This window comes from Antedon mediterranea, chromosome 10, assembly GCF_964355755.1.
Source record: "Antedon mediterranea chromosome 10, ecAntMedi1.1, whole genome shotgun sequence".
In the NCBI taxonomy this organism is placed as follows: domain Eukaryota; kingdom Metazoa; phylum Echinodermata; class Crinoidea; order Comatulida; family Antedonidae; genus Antedon; species Antedon mediterranea.
The window spans coordinates 18,966,591-18,986,032 of record NC_092679.1 but is presented as its reverse complement, the minus strand read 5'-3'; the positions used below and the strand labels follow the sequence as shown (position 1 = coordinate 18,986,032).

General features: G+C 35.5%; 2 protein-coding genes across 2 annotated transcripts; one reads left to right on the top strand and one right to left on the bottom strand.

Moving 5' to 3' along the window:
* The first annotated feature begins 5,546 nt into the window (after positions 1-5,546).
* Positions 5,547-8,068, top strand: LOC140059959 (Golgi-associated plant pathogenesis-related protein 1-like). The gene is made up of 5 exons (XM_072105969.1): positions 5,547-5,681; positions 6,451-6,575; positions 6,804-6,939; positions 7,383-7,460; positions 7,841-8,068. The coding sequence occupies exons 1-5, from the start codon at positions 5,618-5,620 to the stop codon at positions 7,996-7,998; spliced, it is 561 nt and encodes a 186-aa protein (XP_071962070.1). The 5' UTR covers positions 5,547-5,617; the 3' UTR covers positions 7,999-8,068.
* A 798-nt stretch (positions 8,069-8,866) lies between these two features.
* LOC140059907 (protein SpAN-like) lies at positions 8,867-18,239 on the bottom strand. Its single transcript, XM_072105890.1, has 13 exons — positions 18,158-18,239; positions 17,373-17,595; positions 15,600-15,711; positions 15,075-15,141; positions 14,392-14,589; positions 14,057-14,183; positions 13,636-13,764; positions 12,125-12,234; positions 11,640-11,752; positions 10,994-11,304; positions 10,348-10,459; positions 9,991-10,146; positions 8,867-9,464 (listed from the first exon to the last, which is right to left on the bottom strand). Exons 1-13 carry the CDS (start codon positions 18,230-18,232, stop codon positions 9,308-9,310), a joined length of 1,890 nt encoding a protein of 629 aa, XP_071961991.1. The 5' UTR covers positions 18,233-18,239; the 3' UTR covers positions 8,867-9,307.
* Between the last annotated feature and the right edge of the window lie 1,203 nt (positions 18,240-19,442).

Sequence of the window (19,442 nt, the reverse complement as noted above, 5' to 3'; positions counted from 1 at the left end):
AAGTTAGGTCATCAGTCCTGACCTGAAATGCATTCTATTGCTTTTTACCTAGGCTAGGCTACCTACCTAGTCCAAGGCCTAGGCTAGGCCTAGTCTACTTTAGGCCTATCTATCTCGGCCTGGCCTATCTATCTAGGCCTAGCCTAGCTAGGCTAGTAGTAGATCCTAGCAAAGAACTTATAACACTCTTTGGTAGTCTAGTAGGCCTAGGTAGGGTAGGCTAGGCTAGGCCCCCTACCTAGCCTGGAAGTAGAAGAATCCTATTTTTAAACTAAAATATTACGAATATTTACCAAACAATTTATTATCGTATTTGGAAGGCGGTTTATGACTTTTATAGTATTTAAAATCAACTTTAAATTCAACTTCAGACGATCGAAGAACGATCCCAAGTGTTACTCTCATCACGTGAACGTTGCTGCTGTCATCGAATCTTCTTCAATTCCCTCAGCTAGCTCCTCCTCCGCGCACCACCTCCTCTCTCTCCTCCTCTCCCCCCTCAAATTCAAGCAGTCGTCGCCTCTCCGGCGATTTTAGTTTTTTATTAAAATGACATGGGGGCGACACTAAAACTAACAAATATAAATCAGTTTAAATTATATATTTATAGGCCTAGATAATTATTATTGATTTTTAGAATAATAAAAAAAAATTTTAATTACGTTATGTATTGGTATTTATTTAACTATTAAAGTATTATTTGCAAATAATATTTATTAATATTACTTACCTCTTATAAAAATGAACTAGTCAATGCGCTAATTGTTGCGCAGAGCAAAACTTTTGAAGTTTTCTTAAACTTTTAAGTAGGGGGAGAGGGGGGGGGCAGCTGTACCACTGCAGCACTCTTAATCTGATCGTATCTAGCCTAATAAACGAATACAGTACTTTTATTCAATATAAAGAAGAACTTGTAATAGTTTTGTAACAGTAATTGATGTATGCTCTTTGATGATGGAGCCATTATTAGTCGCGTGGACACGACTCTATTATAGTTCACTATGTCGGTCGGTCTGTGTCGGTCCGGTATCACTATGCGTTTTAGCACGCGACTTATGGCTGTTGGCCTTGTTATATATTAGGCCTACTATCCGTTCACATACAACAAGCAACAACCCTCCACCTTCGTCATCCATCGCCTCCATCCCCTCCCCCTCACACCCCCGCCTTCACCTAGAGAGTGAGACACGGCGCCTGCGCACAATTGATGACGTTATCATTCTCCTATGGTAACAACAACACAACAAACTTTCCTGTACAAAACTAAACTTTTACAGAATTTTTCGCTGCAAAATATACGATGGAATCTCGAAAAACCAAACGGTTTGTCTTTAATTTGTTTTACTAATATACACTTCATTAATTCATTTACTGGACCAAAGGGCCAATATACATATTTTTCATGTTTTTAGTACTAATATTAATCCAAATTTTTGAAGAAAAAAATTAGGAAAAGAGCTACGCGCGCATGTTATGTGGAAGCGCGTGTATCGCAACATGCTCCCGCGCGTGTATTAACATAGTGTATGTAATAGGCCTAGGCCTCTACTAAGTGATACAGATTAAAAATAATAAATAGATAATAATTATTTAGTAAGCTTAATAGTGATACTACTAAAATTGTAACATAAGCAACATTTAACAAAAACAAGATAATGGAAACTTTAAACTTTTTTTATCGACGTCTTAAATGTTGTTAGTACCGTAATATCGTTATAATTTTATTTTCGGGGGCGGAAAGAAAAGGTATCTGAGCGCGCATTGTAGAAGCGCGTACAGTAGCCTACGCATTATCATAACGGGTTATGATTTAACTTTCGTATTTTATATTTGAGATCCAGTCACTACATCCAGTTACCTACATAAACAAGGTAACTGTGTTTACGATTATTATTCTGTTACAGACTGAGTGCTTATCAGTTTTCTACAACTGAACAAGAACGCGATGAGTGGAGGAGGCAGAAGAGGGTAGAAGCACATTTTAGAGCTGTTTACCCAGACGCCTGTAGACACTTGTCTGATTCCGACCTGGCAGCCCGAAAAGGTATAGGCCTAGGGCCTAGAATAAAATGTATTAACAAAAAATATATTTGGAAATGAGAAGCACTACATGGTTATAATAAAAATAATATATGGTATACCATAACCTAATATGGCACATGCACCACATGTGATAAACATAAGATGGTGTATTCTCGTGTTATGCCTAAGATGTATACTTGGAAAATATTGTATGTGGGAGATTGTTATCTGATCATTCTCCTAATTTCCTACAATTAATTTTGCAGCTCCAATTGAGAATCATGACCAGTACTTAGACAATCTGGTCAAAAAACAAAGAAAACCTAACAAGAAACGTGAAAGAATTGTGGATATGGCTAATCCGTCTGGAAAAACCAGTCCACAATTTCTTAACGCTAACCCGGATGACGTTGATGAATATTGGGACCAGCTTTTAGGATTGAACACAACAGAGAGTAGACCTTCACTTGCAAATGTGGCTAGTGGAAGACGTCCGTCGCATGTTAACGTCGGTCGTCGAAGTTCCACGTTAGAAATGGACACCAAGAAACGACTTACAAATCGGCTACAACAGAGCCAGCCACGACTCGGTGATGTGCCAAGACGTCCCAGTGTGGAAAACATCAACCTCTCACTGCCATCTATAACCCCAGCCATGTATACCTCTACTTGTACTGAAAACCATAGATTGACAAAGCGAACCAGGGTGCCAAGACGTCCAACTATGCAACGCCCTGAAGATAACACAAGTTATGGCATGTGGCGAAAGCACAGAGAGTCCCGAAAATAAAAAAAACAAAAAGAAAAAACAAAAAAACACAGAAACAATAATGAACTACTTCTCTGCGTTTGGTCGTCTGGGTGGGACTAGTGTGTATTTGGTTCCTTTGTTTGGTCACCTACTAGCTGTCCTTCGAGACCACACGATAGTGGGTGGACGATACATCAGCGTATGGAGCTGGTGAAAAGGCATGATGTCTGATTATTATGTTGTCTGATTATTGTTGTATATACAAAGTGTCATCACCGCCTATAAAGTTATTTGTTAAAGTTCAGAAGGTTTTAATGCCTCGATTCAATTGTCAATAATAGTGATGATATATCCATTATTGATATTATATATACCTTGTATATCTATTTATAAATATAATAAAATGTGCAATAATAATATAATCAATCTGTCTACGTTGTCTTGCCTTAAACTCTGCCTATACTATCAAACTACTTTGACAAAAAAAGATGTGATATAATTATTAATTAATATAAACGTTGAGAAGCAACTGTCAGTAATAAAATGTATTTGGTTGTATATATGTTTTTGCGCTTCAACTGGCAACCAAAAATGGTTTATGTATTTATTGTGAAAATTTGTATTGCAATGTTATATCTACTATTATAACTAAAGGTTTTAAGTTTATCCCCAAGGGCCCATAAATGTACCTATTTGCGTTTTACCAAATATTTATACTGGGAGACTGAGAGATTGGAATGTTCCATTCATCGCCAATCAATACGTTACTTAATATATTCAATCTATTAAAATAGTATTTTCTTCAACATTATGATGCTATACTCGAGCTGTTTGACCGGTTTTCAGCTATTAAAAACAATTATTGTAACAGGAGATAGGTAAATGCGAAGCACCCTCGTATTATTGTGTGCGGGTATATTTCAAGATGGACGTCCATTAGTATAATGTAGTATACGGCTAAATTGAGTAATGCAATCATTTACTTTATTCTCTGTTAAAATCACCCATACATTAAACTAATATTGAATTCTCGAAATTCTGCCTAATGATTTTTTTTTCAAATACGTAGATACGATGTTTCAGGGCGAGGCTTATTAGACGTTTAATCAATACTGACAGTATGTATCTGGCAAACCCATTTTCAGAATAATAACAGCACTAAATACTATCCTTTGTTTTTAGTCGCGTGCACAGCTCACTATGTCGGTCGGTCGGTCGGTTGGTTGGTCGGTCGGGCGGGCGGTCGGTTAACACTAACTCAAATTTGAGCACGCGACTGCAGCGATGTATATGGCCTTGTTCTTGTTAACCAAATGTAATTTATTCAACAATCAATTCAATATAATTATGCCAACCTAAAAAAATGACAATAAGATACAATAAGAAAATAAAGTGGTAATTGATTCTGTATCAGCACTAAAATTAATTTCTTTTGACAAATGTAATATTCTTATTAAGTACCGTATGTTTAAAAAAAACTAGTTTGAAATATTCATAATAGTAGTAGTAGTACAAACGAAACTAGACTGTCTCTTTTCTTTCAACGTTGCTTTTCAATATACTGTATTTTGAAGTCATTACCGACAGAATATTTGTTGGTGCCATATATTTCTATTTTCAAAATAGGCTCGAACATTTATTATAACCGATTTTTTGTATACAAAACCTATTCAATGACTACATCAACCGGCAGAAATCATGTTATCAACAATAAGCAGTATCTTTTCTTTCAACGATGCTTTTCAATATACTGTATTTTGAAGTCATTACCGACAGAATGTTTGTTAGTGCCATATATTTCAATTTTCAAAATAGGCTCGAACATTTATTATAACCGATTTTTTGTATACAAAACCTATTCAATGACTACATCAACCGGCAGAAATCATGTTATCAACAATAAGCAGTATCTTTTCTTTCAACGTTGCTTTTCAATATACTGTATTTTGAAGTCATTACCGACAGAATGTTTGTTGGTGCCATATATTTCTATTTTGGAAAAAGGCTCGAACATTTATTATAACAGATTTTTTGTATACAAAACCTATTCAATGACTACATCAACCGGCAGAAATCATGCTATCAAGCAATAAGCAGTATTATTAGAATTCTCAGACCAAACCTATTCTTAGAACTACGCCTGAAATCATACTATCAACAATAAGCAGTATTATTAGAATTCTCAGACCAAACCTATTCTTAGAACTACGCCTGAAAGTATACTATCGACAATACAAAAACTGTATTACAATTTTCCAACTAAAACCATTTTCGTAAACTGTAGCGAATGGCGTAATAATAGCTGATTACTAGCTGCATTATGGGAGTATGTTTTTATATACGTGTTTGATCCAAAATGACTGGAGTAATATTGTTCAGCGATTAGAGGTTTCACAACATTAGGCGCTATATAGGCCTAAATCCAGGATATTATTATTATTTTTATTAAGTGTGTGTCCATCTCGAATCATCAGATCATAGCAATCCTACCCTAGTAAACATGGCATGTTGAAATCAATCATTCGCACATCCCATGTCGAGACACGATGTTACAGTTGATAACAGTCGGCCGGCTGTTTTACACGCGTGTACATCATGATGACGATTGATTTGTTAATGTAATTATGACGTCTTATTGAAATATCACCGGTGGCATGTATAAAAGATGGCGTAACGGAACCAGCTCCCATTAACTAAAAGTTTTTAGAACAGATCAGAAGTTTTTAGAACAGATCAGAAGTTGTTGGTATTGATCAATGGTACGTAAGTTAGAATATAATATACCGTTTATTATTCGTTTATTTCTGACCCTTTCTTACCAAAATGCATTATCTGTGTTCATAGATGGTGGCTATGCGTCTCTTGATGCTCCTCGTTGGAATTATCTCGTGCGCACCAATAATTGAAGGTACAGTAATATTTGTTAATAACATTTTGAAAGAACAAATGGTTGGAGATGCAAAGAGTGATATGGCGTATAAGAGTGATAAAGGCCCATTTACAAGGACGATAACGATCGACGATAGATAAGCATGCATTTTTTTTTACATAAAACAACATACAATAGAAAGGTTTTCGTTCTAAAACTATAGGATAATCATTTATGCTGTCTTTTGATAAACCTAATATTCCAATCAAATTACGTCACGATAAATAAAAAGAATAAAATCGTTGTATTGTCACGATATTATTGCTCTTACTAATCATGACGTCATTTGGTTGGACGTGTGAAAATATAATTTTAATCAAAGGAAGCATAGGCCAAGATGGTTATTCTATAGTTATAGACTGAAAAGTGTTTAGTGTTTATATTTATTTTTATTTATGTATGAATAGTTATCTATTTATCGTCGATCGTTATCGTCCTAGTGTAAATGGGCCTTTATGCCAATTTACACAGACGACCGGTAACGGTAAGCGGAACCACGAACATTATCCCACGTAAAATCTGTATCCGAACCCGTCCGCTCCGCGTTGTGTGTAAATGGTCATAATATAAGGAATTACACCGATTCTATATTTTTATTACCGTTACCGCTGGTCTCTGTAAAGTGTCCTTCGGTCTGGGTGTCAACATGAATTTCATTTTATCTTTTATTTTCTGATCATTTTCACTTCTTTTTCAAAGCATTTGTTTTTTAGCGTTATAAGTTAAAAACCATTAACGTGCATTCCAGGTGGTTCAAACGAAGCCAGCTGCACAAACCCATCCGGGAATCGGATAAACTTTAATGATATAGATGATCTCCGACAACAGATACTCGATGCTCATAACTACTATCGATGCCTCCATGGCGTTCCAGTACGTACTATTTCAGTTTAAACTAATTACAGCTAGGCCTATATTAACTTTATTTCACGAATTCGCCTTATGCTTAATTTACAATTTTAATTTTCCTCATCTTTCTGTTATGTCAATTGTTTTTGCCTCGCGAGACCCGAATAAACAGTCCCATAGAATGTTTCCAATTCACCATTCTGTTTATCGTCGGATTAAAATATCATATATGGGATGTTTGTTTTCATACAGTCTCTTACGCTAGATGACATCCTTAATACATACGCACAAAGTGTTGCTAATGATAATGCAGTCAAAGGAAAACTGGAACACTCTGACGGACAGTACGGAGAGAACATTTACGCATCATACGGCCAACGGATAACTGGTAGGCCTAAATCAATTATTTATTTTTAAAATCTAATTGACGTAGAGAATGGCACGATAGCTTTTAATAGTTTGATCTAATTTTCACCTATAAAGCTTGCTTTCCACTAGAGACAACGCAAGGACGTAGTGCAACGCAAGTGAGTTGATCATGACAAGTGAAAGTGCGAATATAAAATCCATCGTCCTTGCACTGCCTCTTAAGCTTGGTTCCCACTAGAACATAACGCAAGGACGTAAACGCAACGCAAGCGTTTTAACCAATGACAAGCGAAGTTATAGACAGTTAGCAATCAAAAGCGAATAAGCCATCGCTTGTGATTGGTCAATTCACTTGCGTTGCGTCGCTAGTGGGAACCACGCTTTAGTGGGAACGAAGCGTTAGTATTGGCATAGGCCGTGATTAAAAAACAATTCACCTTCATATTACTTGTGTTTTTTCAGGTAAACTTCCGACAAAATCATGGTACGATGAGATACAATACTATGATTTCAACAATCCCGGATATTCAGATGAGACAGGTAAAGTCTAGTACTGCAACAGTGTTCACACGCATTTACTAAAGCGTGGTTCCCACTAGCGACGCAACGTAACGCAACGCAGCGACATATTGACGCAGTGCTGTATTGCCTAATCACAAGTGGGAACCGACGACGCAATAATGCTGCAAACAGCGCAGGTTTGATTTCAGGCAGGCGGGGGCAAACACAATTTTTGAAATGGCATTTTCTTATGTTGCGTAGATTACGTTACGTTGCGTCGCTAGTGGGAACCACGCTTAAGCGGGTAGAACAGATAGTGATCCGATTTAAATCCGCGTTAGAATCATGATCACGTAATAGGGATGACTTCGTTTAATGATTTACCGGATATAAAATTATTATTGTTTTGTATTCCATAGGTCATTTTACACAGGTTGTATGGATGGACAGTAAAAAACTTGGATGTGGGTATAAACAGGATTCAGCCCAACAATGGGAGTATATCGCCTGCAGTTATGATCCACGAAGTATTAGTGGCGCCAGAAACTTCAAGAAGAATGTGCCTGAGCCAGTATAAAAATGCTAAAAGAAAGTTGCCAAAAGGCGTGACCGATAGTATGTCGAGGCAATGTTAAATTGTCGTAATAATGTTATACATTAAAATATATTATGCATCAATATTAAGTGCCAGTGTGTTTTTTCTTGTCTATTGTAAATTCTCAAAAACTTAAATGACCGCGTTATCAATTTTGGTAAAACTTCGCCGATGATGAAGGTTAAACGCGATAATTTATCCATGACGTAATATCTGTTATATTGTGTGTTTATAATGTTTGTTGTAACACCATATTTTGGATGTGAAGACAAATCGACTCAATCATACATAATACACCATGTGGTTACAGATCCAACGGCGAAAGAGATCTGTATTAAAGGAAGACATAACAACCTCTGTGTGACGCGTTGACCCATTACCGCGAGACTTAAAATACACGTGGTATTAATAGTTAGTCTGTCTAAGATGCACTTTTTCACGTTCGCCGACCCAAAATATAGCATTTAGAGTACAAAAAAGGATACTGTTATTTACCAGTAGTATTATAGAAATGTATATTTTGATGCAATAAAGAAATACATGCAAGTATAGACTAAACAGTTTTACTTACGGTTTGTTAACAACTGTGCACCATGACAATAACAGGACTGGATGGAATGTAGAAATTTCCAGATTACGTCGATGACGGCGCTATTGACAGTCCACGATGGCAATTAGCCAGCAAGCAGGATCTAGCTTTCTCAGAATTTTAGAAAAAGTCTTGGTGTGCAGGGGAGTTGATATGCCCACATGATGAGCTTTTAGTGGTTTAAGGATTTAATTAGGCAATATTCACTACAAATAATACGGTACTTTTTTGCAGATAATTGAATCTTTAATACCATCACCGTTGAAATAAGTGTAAAATCCGAGAGCCAGTCTCAGAGTAAACCAAAAGAAAAACCGGTAAATTAAAATACCGCAGGTCAGCCTGCGTTTTCAAATATGGAGGAATTCTAGTGTGTAAATACCGTTATCCATCTTTCATTATTGTATTTATCTCTTTGATATATTTTAAATATTATAACAAGGTATTTACAGTTATTCGGTTAAGTTCATAGGCATACATTACTGTTAACATAACTTATTACAAATAAGTAGGCCTGTCACATAATAATATAATAATAGAAAGGCCAAATAAAAGCCCAATATGGGCCTATTAGCATATTGGCATAAAACCATTATTTTTCTTTATGCACTTTGAAAACGCCAGCAGTTATATATTTTAGACTTACAACATCTAATAGTATCCCACAAAAATTAAAACAATGACATAAAAAAGTCAATATTCTTAATAAATAAATCCAGTGTTCGGGTCGACAATTTTATCCTTGCAATATCCGCTGTACGGTGCGTAATCTAAGTTAAATTCCTCAGAGGTTGGTTCGAATCCTTCTGGTCCTGCCTTGGTGCATCGGAACTTGAATTCCCCGGCATGCTTGCGGCATCTGTGTTTTGATACAAATATTGTCATTATCTGTATTACATTACATTACATTACATTTTTCTTTTATTTCGGATACGTACGTCCATAGTTATAAAATCAATTGCATCACATTAGGAAACACAAGTTGAAATATAAAAGGCAAACACGCACAAAAAAGGACACTGGTATCAGATCATCTCAGAATCTCCATCATTTTGTTGTGGAGCCTGGATTATTCAAAATGATGATACCATAATACATTCTATCATTTCATTTTTGCTAGCATAAATTCTCTGTAACAATGAAAAGACAGATTTTCTTAGATATTCCCCAAAAGACGGGACGCCATTATTAACAAACACGTCACTAGCACTGCAGTGTCTGGGCAATCTTAAGAATAATCGAAGAGCATTGCTGTAACATACCCTTAAATGTACTTTGAGTGTGATTAGACCACTAAGAAGAGCAATTTGCTGAATTTACCTGCTAATCTATTGGCTCGAATACATAAGTAATATGCCTTAGTTGTTAATACCCATCTTACTTACCTACAGTAATCGTCAAGCCCGTCCCCGTTCATGTCACGCATAAAACCAGTTCTCTTTTTTCCTATGTTGAACCTTGCATTCCCTGGATCAGGACTTGTATACTCGGAGCCATCTGAATTCACGCATGATATAAACCATCTCGTTGTTTTCATTAATCTATTTTAAAAAAGAACACATTTTTGCAGTTTGAATTTTCCGTGTTTGTTAAAATAAATAAAATTGAATCACTTTTGTCAAAGAACAATAACAAATCCGTTTCGTTTACGTAAAAGATGTTTAGTTTAATAAATATTCAAATTGAAATCTGAGCCAAAACCAAGGGAACTTTGGCCCTGAGTTTGTATCCATTTATCTTACCTGCAGAAGCTGTTGGCCACACCATCACCATCCACATCTGCCCATGCAGCCATACGACCAAATCGATATCCAAGGCCTGCATTTTCTATTGCGGCGTAGTTTCGTAGATTAACTAATAACAATAAGAAATCATTCAAATTTTATTTGGGGTTATAAGAATCACTGCATATTATTTAAAACAATGAAACACCGAATAATGAAATGCCATTATGAATTGAGTGATTGTTCTTAAGTAGGCCTATAGTAGGCTAGGCCTCGTATTCACGGAGATATTGTTGCGTCAATTCAAAATGAATTATGAAAGGTACTAGCTGTTTAAAAACACCACAGCTCAGCCTAGTTGATGAGGGTTAACATTATACAGGATAACGTAATTCAGAAATAAGTTGGTGAAATATGTTTTCAATATGGTTCTGTTAAAATTATAACAACTTAACTAAAACAAAAGACGCTAAACTAACGGTAAAGAAAAAATGTCGATAAAGAATATGAAAATGTTTGTTATAATAAAATTTGAAACTATAAATGGAGGTACATTGTTGAATGTTTACAGGTATTGTATGTCCCTCTTATTATATATTATGAATGTAAATGTTTTTAGTAGGCCTACAAGAAATGTTATTGTATTGTAGTACTGGTAACTGACCTGAAGACGCAGGACATTCAGTGGTTGTTGTGAACAGCTCTGTTGTTGATGGTGGTGGAGGTGCTGTTGTTGATGGTGGTGGAGGTGCCGTTGTCGGTGGTGGTGGTGGAGGGGCCGTCGTTGGTGGTGGTGGAGGTGCCGTCGTCGGTGGTGGTGGAGGGGCCGTCGTTGGTGGTGGTGGGGGTGGCGTTGATGCAAATGCGTATGTAGCATGATATCCCTTGCGGGTTTGTGAATAATCTGACCTAAAGTTGATAACTAACTGGCCATCATCATCGATAATTTGCCCTGGGCTATTTGTACCGCAATATCTAAAAGTGTAAGTGAGCAGTTTAATTATTGTTATTCGACCAATTCGGCCTGAACAGGTTTGCCGTATACACAGATGCATATTTGACTTCACCCTTTTTTGTTCATCTGGAACAATAATATTTACATTATGTGAATCTGTTATTCTTATCATTATTATACATTTTGATTATATCAATAACATCATCATTATTATTGTTGAACCATTTTTTTGGAAATTTTCGCAACTGATCGTGTATCTAAAATATTCCTACTATAGCTACAATTATAAGTTCTTTGCTACAATATATACGCCTACATCATTTGTAAATATTTACAAAAGTTTAGGCCTACTTACTCGGCAGAAGAGATGTAAAGGTTTTCATCATGTACACTCAAATAATCCCAGCCACAGCTCTGTTCGGCTTCCAGTTCAAAATCATCAAAGTTAATTGTCAGTTGACTGTTTCCCTGTATAAAAATAAAGCAAATTGTTATACATTAAAAATCAAAATTTCTAAAATCCACAAAAAGTATGTTTAAGGTCACTGATTGTTTTAGTTTTATAATTAACAAGATCAAGTAACGCATGGTTCCCACTAGAACACAACGCAGTTACGTATCATTTCACGCAAGGTGCTGTATTGCATAATCACAAGTGGAAACTGACGTACGACGCAACAGTGTGCTGCAAACATCGCATGTTTGATTTCACGCAGGCGGGGAAAAACACAATTATTGGAATGGTATTTTCTTACGTTGCGTAGGTTGCGTTACGTTGAGTCGCTAGTGGGAACCAAGCTTAAGAGACTGTAAATAGTATCGTTAAATAAGTTGACTAACATTAAAATATACAATACAATCTTCGTTGATAGGGTAGTTGCTAGGATAGTTTGTAGAAAATATTTCTCCAGAACTGGAATCCGCTTCGTTTATGGTGTATGAGCAGGTTTCTTTGTGAAAGGAAAAAACGTTATCAAAACTTGCTGACTATTAAATGCGTAATTATTGTAGACTGATACCGTGTTATAATACTTTGAATTACCTTTTAAATACAAGGATAATGTATAAACATTAATTAATTATAAGTAAACAACTCTAGCTGAATATCTATGGCAGAGGTTACGTTTTAACTCGAGCATGCGTATTAATAATGTCTGTCTACTTTTTATGAATTCCTATGGCAGAAGTTACGTTTTAACTCGAGCATGCGTATTAATAATTTATGTCTTCCTTTTCTGAATACCTATGGCAGAAGTTACGTTTTAACTCGAGCATGCGTATTAATAATTTCTGTCTACTTTTTCTGAATTCCTATGGCAGAAGTTACGTTTTAACTCGAGCATGCGTATTAAAAATTTCTGTCTACTTTTTATGAATACCTATGGCAGAAGTTACGTTTTAACTCGAGCATGCGTATTAATAATTTCTGTCTACTTTTTATGAATTCCTATGGCAGAAGTTACGTTTTAACTCGAGCATGCGTATTAATAATTTCTGTCTACTTTTTATGAATTCCTATGGCAGAAGTTACGTTTTAACTCGAGCATGCGTATTAATAATGTCTGTCTACTTTTTATGAATTCCTATGGCAGAAGTTACGTTTTAACTCGAGCATGCGTATTAATAATTTATGTCTTCTTCTTCTGAATTCCTATGGCAGAAGTTACGTTTTAACTCGAGCATGCGTATTAATAATTTCTGTCTACTTTTTCTGAATACCTATGGCAGAAGTTACGTTTTAACTCGAGCATGCGTATTAATAATGTCTGTCTACTTTTTATGAATTCCTATGGCAGAAGTTACGTTTTAACTCGAGCATGCGTATTAATAATTTCTGTCTACTTTTTATGAATTCCTATGGCAGAAGTTACGTTTTAACTCGAGCATGCGTATTAATTATTTATGTCTTCTTTTCTGAATTCTGAATTCCTATGACAGAGGTTACGTTTAGTCTTGATGTGATTTCCAAGTTCGATTATGAAAAGTGGGATGTGCCCAAATATGGTAGTGATATGACATCATCATGTCCATATATAGGCACATCACGTCACATAAAGTTTGATAGTGTAGACACAGAGCCTAAAAAAGGTTATATTTGCAGTTTATTTGGGTTCATGCCTATTACTTGCTCCAATGGAAAAATGGCCGAATAGATATTTAATTAATTATGATTAATATTATTATCGAGATATTATAATGTCTATGCTATTATCAAATTAATATAAAATTGTTCATAGACATTAAGTCCGTGGGACTCAAAATATAGTGGCTGATAACCGGTGGTAGACAGAGCTATTGTAGACTTACACATATAAGAACGTATTAAAAACAAAATGTTAAACTTTTTTTACCAACAGGTTGTTCAGTTTCACAGGAAGAACCAGTATATTCCGGCGGACACAAACACGTGCAGTCCCTACCCAAGTATCCATCATTTTGACAAGGATTTACGGTTTGACCACATTCAGTTAACCATTTATCTGTTGATGTATTGTCACAAAAAAATAAAGATATAAAATAGGCAATAATTGTATTTTTAACAACGTTAAAATGGCTAAAAAGGTACTGTGTTGTGTGGAGGAGGTGTTCGGTTGTACCATTGAGGATACCTCCATAGTTTTACAAAGATAAGAAAAACAACGTTGACTGATCGAACACTCCCCCCCCCCCCCAAAGGCTTTTCATACAGTTACAGATTTATAACATTATAGAAACAAATGTAGTCTAATTTATTATAGAAAATCCAATAAAAACTGTATTTATGCCTCTTACCGTCACAAGCATACGCCACATTCGCCAGCTTAATGTCATAGAAGGATAACGAATTACGTGAGCCTATAGAATTTTGTAGTAGCGGGTCTTTTGTCGTTATCGTTGGAAGCTCGTTCACTGTAAAGTACTATTATAGAAAAGATATGTTATCTTAGGTATATCACTGGTAGACACCAGGTTTGATAGACTTGGTTGAAAAAAAAATAGTTCATAATATTCTAAAAAATATGAAATATAATGAATTTCTAATAATTTAATTTTTAATAATATAATGAATAAATAGTGGTTAACGCCACAAAAGAGAAAAATAAATTTTCTAAAAAATATATACTTACATATTTCCCGTAATGCATCACTGATGTGACGTCATACGGAATACCCATAGAGTCAATATTATTAGATTTGTCAAAGTTGTATTCATTATCATCCTCAATGTTTTCCAAAAGAATGTTGACATAATTGTCTCGGTCTGGTCGTGACTGTTCGTGGAAAAATCCAATTGCATGTCCAATTTCATGGGCCACGGTTCCAAGCTGTATAACATGAATTTGATTATTTTCATTTCTTTATTAGTCATAAAATTACAAAAATACACAATATGAGAAGACAAGGAATAACCACAGCTTAAAATAAACCTTTAACTCACGGGCCAACAATTAACGATTACGTTTAGGACAATTATAACAACGTGTTTATCCCCTACAGTATGATTCGTGATATGGAGCGGCGAGCAGGTTAGGGTTAGATAATCACCATTAAGCGTGGTTCCCACCCACTAGAACGGAACGCAACGACGCTGCAAACGTCTCATGTTTGATTTCACGCAGGCGGGGCAAACACAATTATTGGAAGGGCATTATCTTACGTTGCGTAGGTTGCGTTACGTTGCGTCGCTAGTGGGAACCAAGCTTTAAGCGAATTTACGGTAGATATCGTTCACACAAAAATAAGGTTCTATACAAGTGGGCGGAGAAAGAATTTGAACTTATATTACCAAGCTACAACTTTAATAATTTACACTAGTACAGCCGCTGCCGATAGACAACTCCTGCGAGCCACCTTGCCTTCCAATCCATGACCAGCATCTATGAATAGATATTCCGGTATATCATCTTATAATCAAAATTGCGAGATATTTAAACCCAAAAGATATCTATAAAACGACGCTGTGATTAAGTGTTATACAAATAAATTTACTTTATTTTACGTATTTACGTTTACTGTATGTTGTATAAAATACGTGGCAAAATACGTGCTATTTAATATTTCAGCTCATATTGTTGAAGATACAGATAACTCAAGATACAGATAACTCAAGATATAATAAGTTTTTGTGAAGTCATCAATTTTCTTGAAAATTAATAGGCATGTTCTATAAGTTATTGCCCAAAAATGCAAGACGATAGCTTAAACATTGTGAGCGCTACCATACGTGCAAATAAATAAAAATAAATAAATATGTTTTGTAGGCCTACACTCTCTTGAAGGATCAAGTGTAGCCGCTGTTTCTCCCACCCGAAGTAATTTTAGTGTTGATACATACCCATCAGCCTTTATAAATTTAAGTCTGTCACCAGTATTTCTTTCGTCAAATGTGATGCAGGTATTTTCTCGCCAATGGTTAATTCCTGCAAGAATTGCGTCTCGGTCTCCCTCTTAAAATAGAAATAAATCGTATTTTATTTTATAACCCTATGGGCTAAGCTTATAGTTTAGTTACTATCAATCATACACCATTATCTTTTTAAAACCATGTCAATAGTCTCATGAAATTAGATAGTATAGCACTGAGAAAATATGCCTTAATATATTAGTTGAAGTCTCTCTATTTAAAGATGTACGGTATTGTTCCCCAGAAAAAAATAATATATATATTTTGTTTTAATATGTCATTTTAATGTCATAATAGTTATCCACTTTGACCAAAAATTAGATCGAAAAAAAAATTATTTACCTGAAAAAACAGTAATTTAAAGCAAAAAATATTCAAATTGGCTGCCATCCAATGGATTTTTTGTTGAATTTAACCATTTATTTTGTCATTTTATAAGGGAAAACATTATTTGTTTCGTCTTTTTTCTACGGAAGTGATTGCCTATATCAAAATTACAAAATAGCCTATTCAAAGTCTATTGATTTAATCAATCTGCATTTTTCATGGTTTTGGGGGACTCAAGTTAATTATTATTATTATTATTTTTCTTGACGTCGACGTATTACCGCCATTATAAAAAACCTTAAAAAGCATGGTTGATAATGTGTAGGTTATTAAACTCATACGTTACGGGAGTTAGAGTTTCACAGGCATGAATTTGATATATATTTTGGTTTAATCAGGGAAGAGTAAAATTGGTTTAATATACTGTATATTTAATCAGAAAATTTTCAGAAATCACGAAGAAACAACATGAATTTCCTTTAAAGTGTTCAAAAAGGAAATTATACTATAAAAACCAGTAAAACTTTTTTAGCCGCACCTAACCTTAAAGCGTGGTTCCCACTAGCGACGCAACGTAACGCAATTTACGCAACGTAAGCAAATGCCCTTCTAATAATTGTGTTCGCCCCCGCCTGCGTGAAATCAAACCTGCGATGTTTGCAGAACTATTGCGTCGTCGGTTCCAATACATTTTGCGTCGATACGTCGCTGCGTTGCGTTCTAGTGGGAACCACGCTTTAAGCTCTCCGTAGATATCATAATATGAAACATATTGTACCGGTGGTACAGAGCTATAACCAAAAGTTATTCCGTATTTAAAGGAACGTTTCGTACATGCTTCTCCAAAAGGTAGAGGATATAAAACAATATATATATAATATATATTCCTTCACTTGCACTGATGAAGGGCTAGTGTTGCCCGAAAGCTCTGCTAACTTTTCTGGCTGTTTTACTTTATCGTTTTGATTTAGCTTTTTGCTTTTTTTTTTGTATCTCCATTGAGATCCAGCCACTGATACCCACAGCATTGTCATTTTTTCAGTTATTTGCCTTTGGATTTATATATATTATACAAAATACCGAGGAGGGCAGAAAACAGAGGAACAAGTTCCTAAAAAGTGTTGGCCCTATGCTATATTTCCTGGCATTTAAAGACCTGCGCATTAATGCCAATTTACACAAACGAGCGGTAAAACGGTAAGCGGAAAACCGCGTAGCTTGTCCCACGTAGAATCTGTATCTATCCTGCTGAGCGGAAACCGTTCGTCCACTCTGCGATGTATGTAAATGGTCATAAGGAATAACATAGATTATATTATTACTAAATTGTGGGCGGCGGCCTAGACTATGATAAACGTTAACTATAGGCCTACTTACGAGATGAAGATGAGATCTCGAATGGGACTAGGACATCTTCATTACTTAGATGTGGCCATCGTCTGAATGCGCTATCAATTATTTTTCTTTTAGCCAATTCTGGATTTTGTTTGTACTGTTTCAACTCCTCTAATTGCTCAGGCGTTAGTTTTATATCACTTTCAATGGTGCCTTCGGACTCCTCCTCTTCGGGTGGCTCGGCATGGTTGTGGTGTTTAGGTACCTGAAACATATAATTTTCTTGTAAAAAGTTATGGTCGATTTTAAAGGAAATGCACCTGAAGGTGATCCTCTTGCATATAAGCTGAATCAGGTAGGTCTACGCAACTGAAGGGCTATTTCATACGTCCAACGTGATAATTATGTACCCCCGGACGCGATATTTCTTTTCGTACCCAAGTTGTGACGTAAGAATTGAGCTAACTACAATTCGCTAATGCAAACGATTTCTGTCGATCCGTCTGTGTAGTCGAGTGGATAAGACTTTGGACTTTACATGTCGATGAATGGGGTTCGACTCCCATGAACTACTTTTCTTTTACTTTATAGTGAGAGAGAGAGAGATTATTAAGAGGGTTAGGTTTAGTTATATTTAGGAAGTACTTCGGCTATCTTTCACATGGGGTCTCCAACTTATATACGAAAAAAAAATCTCCCCGGACAAAAACAAATCGCCACCCGGACGATCAAGGCAATTAGTTTGACCAATTCTATGGGAATTCAAGCATTAAGACAGAGGAAGTCCGTGGCCACGATTTATTAACTCTAATATAAATGTATCTTACCTGTTTAGGTGGCCTAGCATCGCTAAAGTTGATAACAAACAGTGTCAGGAGTAACAAACAGAATATCTTCGACATGTTGAACTCACGGTTGTGGATCTCACACTGGTCTGGTATAGAGTAGGGTCTTTATATAAGCAAACCTGCTCTATCAATATCTCCTTCCATATTGCCAGAGAAGTAAAGAAAATATGTTCCCTTTCCTTTTTAAAATCAATAAATTTAATATATATATAACGTTCGGTTATTAAAGAATATGTTAACTTTAATTACTATATAATTTGTTTGCTGTCAAAATCAATAATTTTTATATTAGGCCTATCAATAGGCCTATTCCATCTAATATAGAAACCATATTTATTTTCTATAAATAACTATTAATAATATAGTATTATTAATATAATTTTCTTTAATTCAATTTCATACAAAAAAAGCTTATGGTCAAGAACCGTTCTTACCGAAGATTTTTAATTATTATTATTATAGACTTTAAACGTGTACTATTGTCATTCGTGATCAATATTACTTGCGTTGCGTGCAAACCAATGCATATTTTCGTTATTAACTATTGTGTGTTATTATATTATTATACTAGAAAAGATACCTGTCCCAGAGTGCATTCACCCAACTAACCTAAACCTCCACGCCGCCACTCCACGGTTTCAAGTTTAAAACCTCAACAATTTCGTTCATGTTATACCGCATAACCCCAATCCCCCTCCCCGAAAGCAGTTCAAATTTAATATAAAACTAAATTGTTACTTAGACCATGGAGCTATTACATTATATTATTATAGGTCCATGCTTAGACGACACTTTGGAAGTGGTATACATTATCTAAATGCATAGTGACTTTATAATATTACACATAATTATTTACAAATCGGTAGAATAACATGGATTGGTTGCATTGCACTCTTGAATAGTTAAAATGGAAACAAATATATGTTATTGCACTCACGAGCTAAACTTTATTTTCCAAGGGGACTGTGCTTGTGTTCGGAATAGACTCGTAGGCTGACCAATCTTTCCCCCCAGTAGAGGATCGGGTTTTTTTTCCGTACGATAGTTCCTCCATCGGTTCGTTTCGGCCTCAATCGACTCTCTTCGGTAAGAAGCCAGCGATGCGTGACAACGTATACAAACTGCGAGATAACTTCACACAAAGCAGTCACAACCAAAGATGTAGTGCGGCCATACACTCACACCAACTACCATAAATGTTTATTCATAACATATTACTATTTATTACAATACAATATCTTGCATGAATCGGACATTTCGCTAC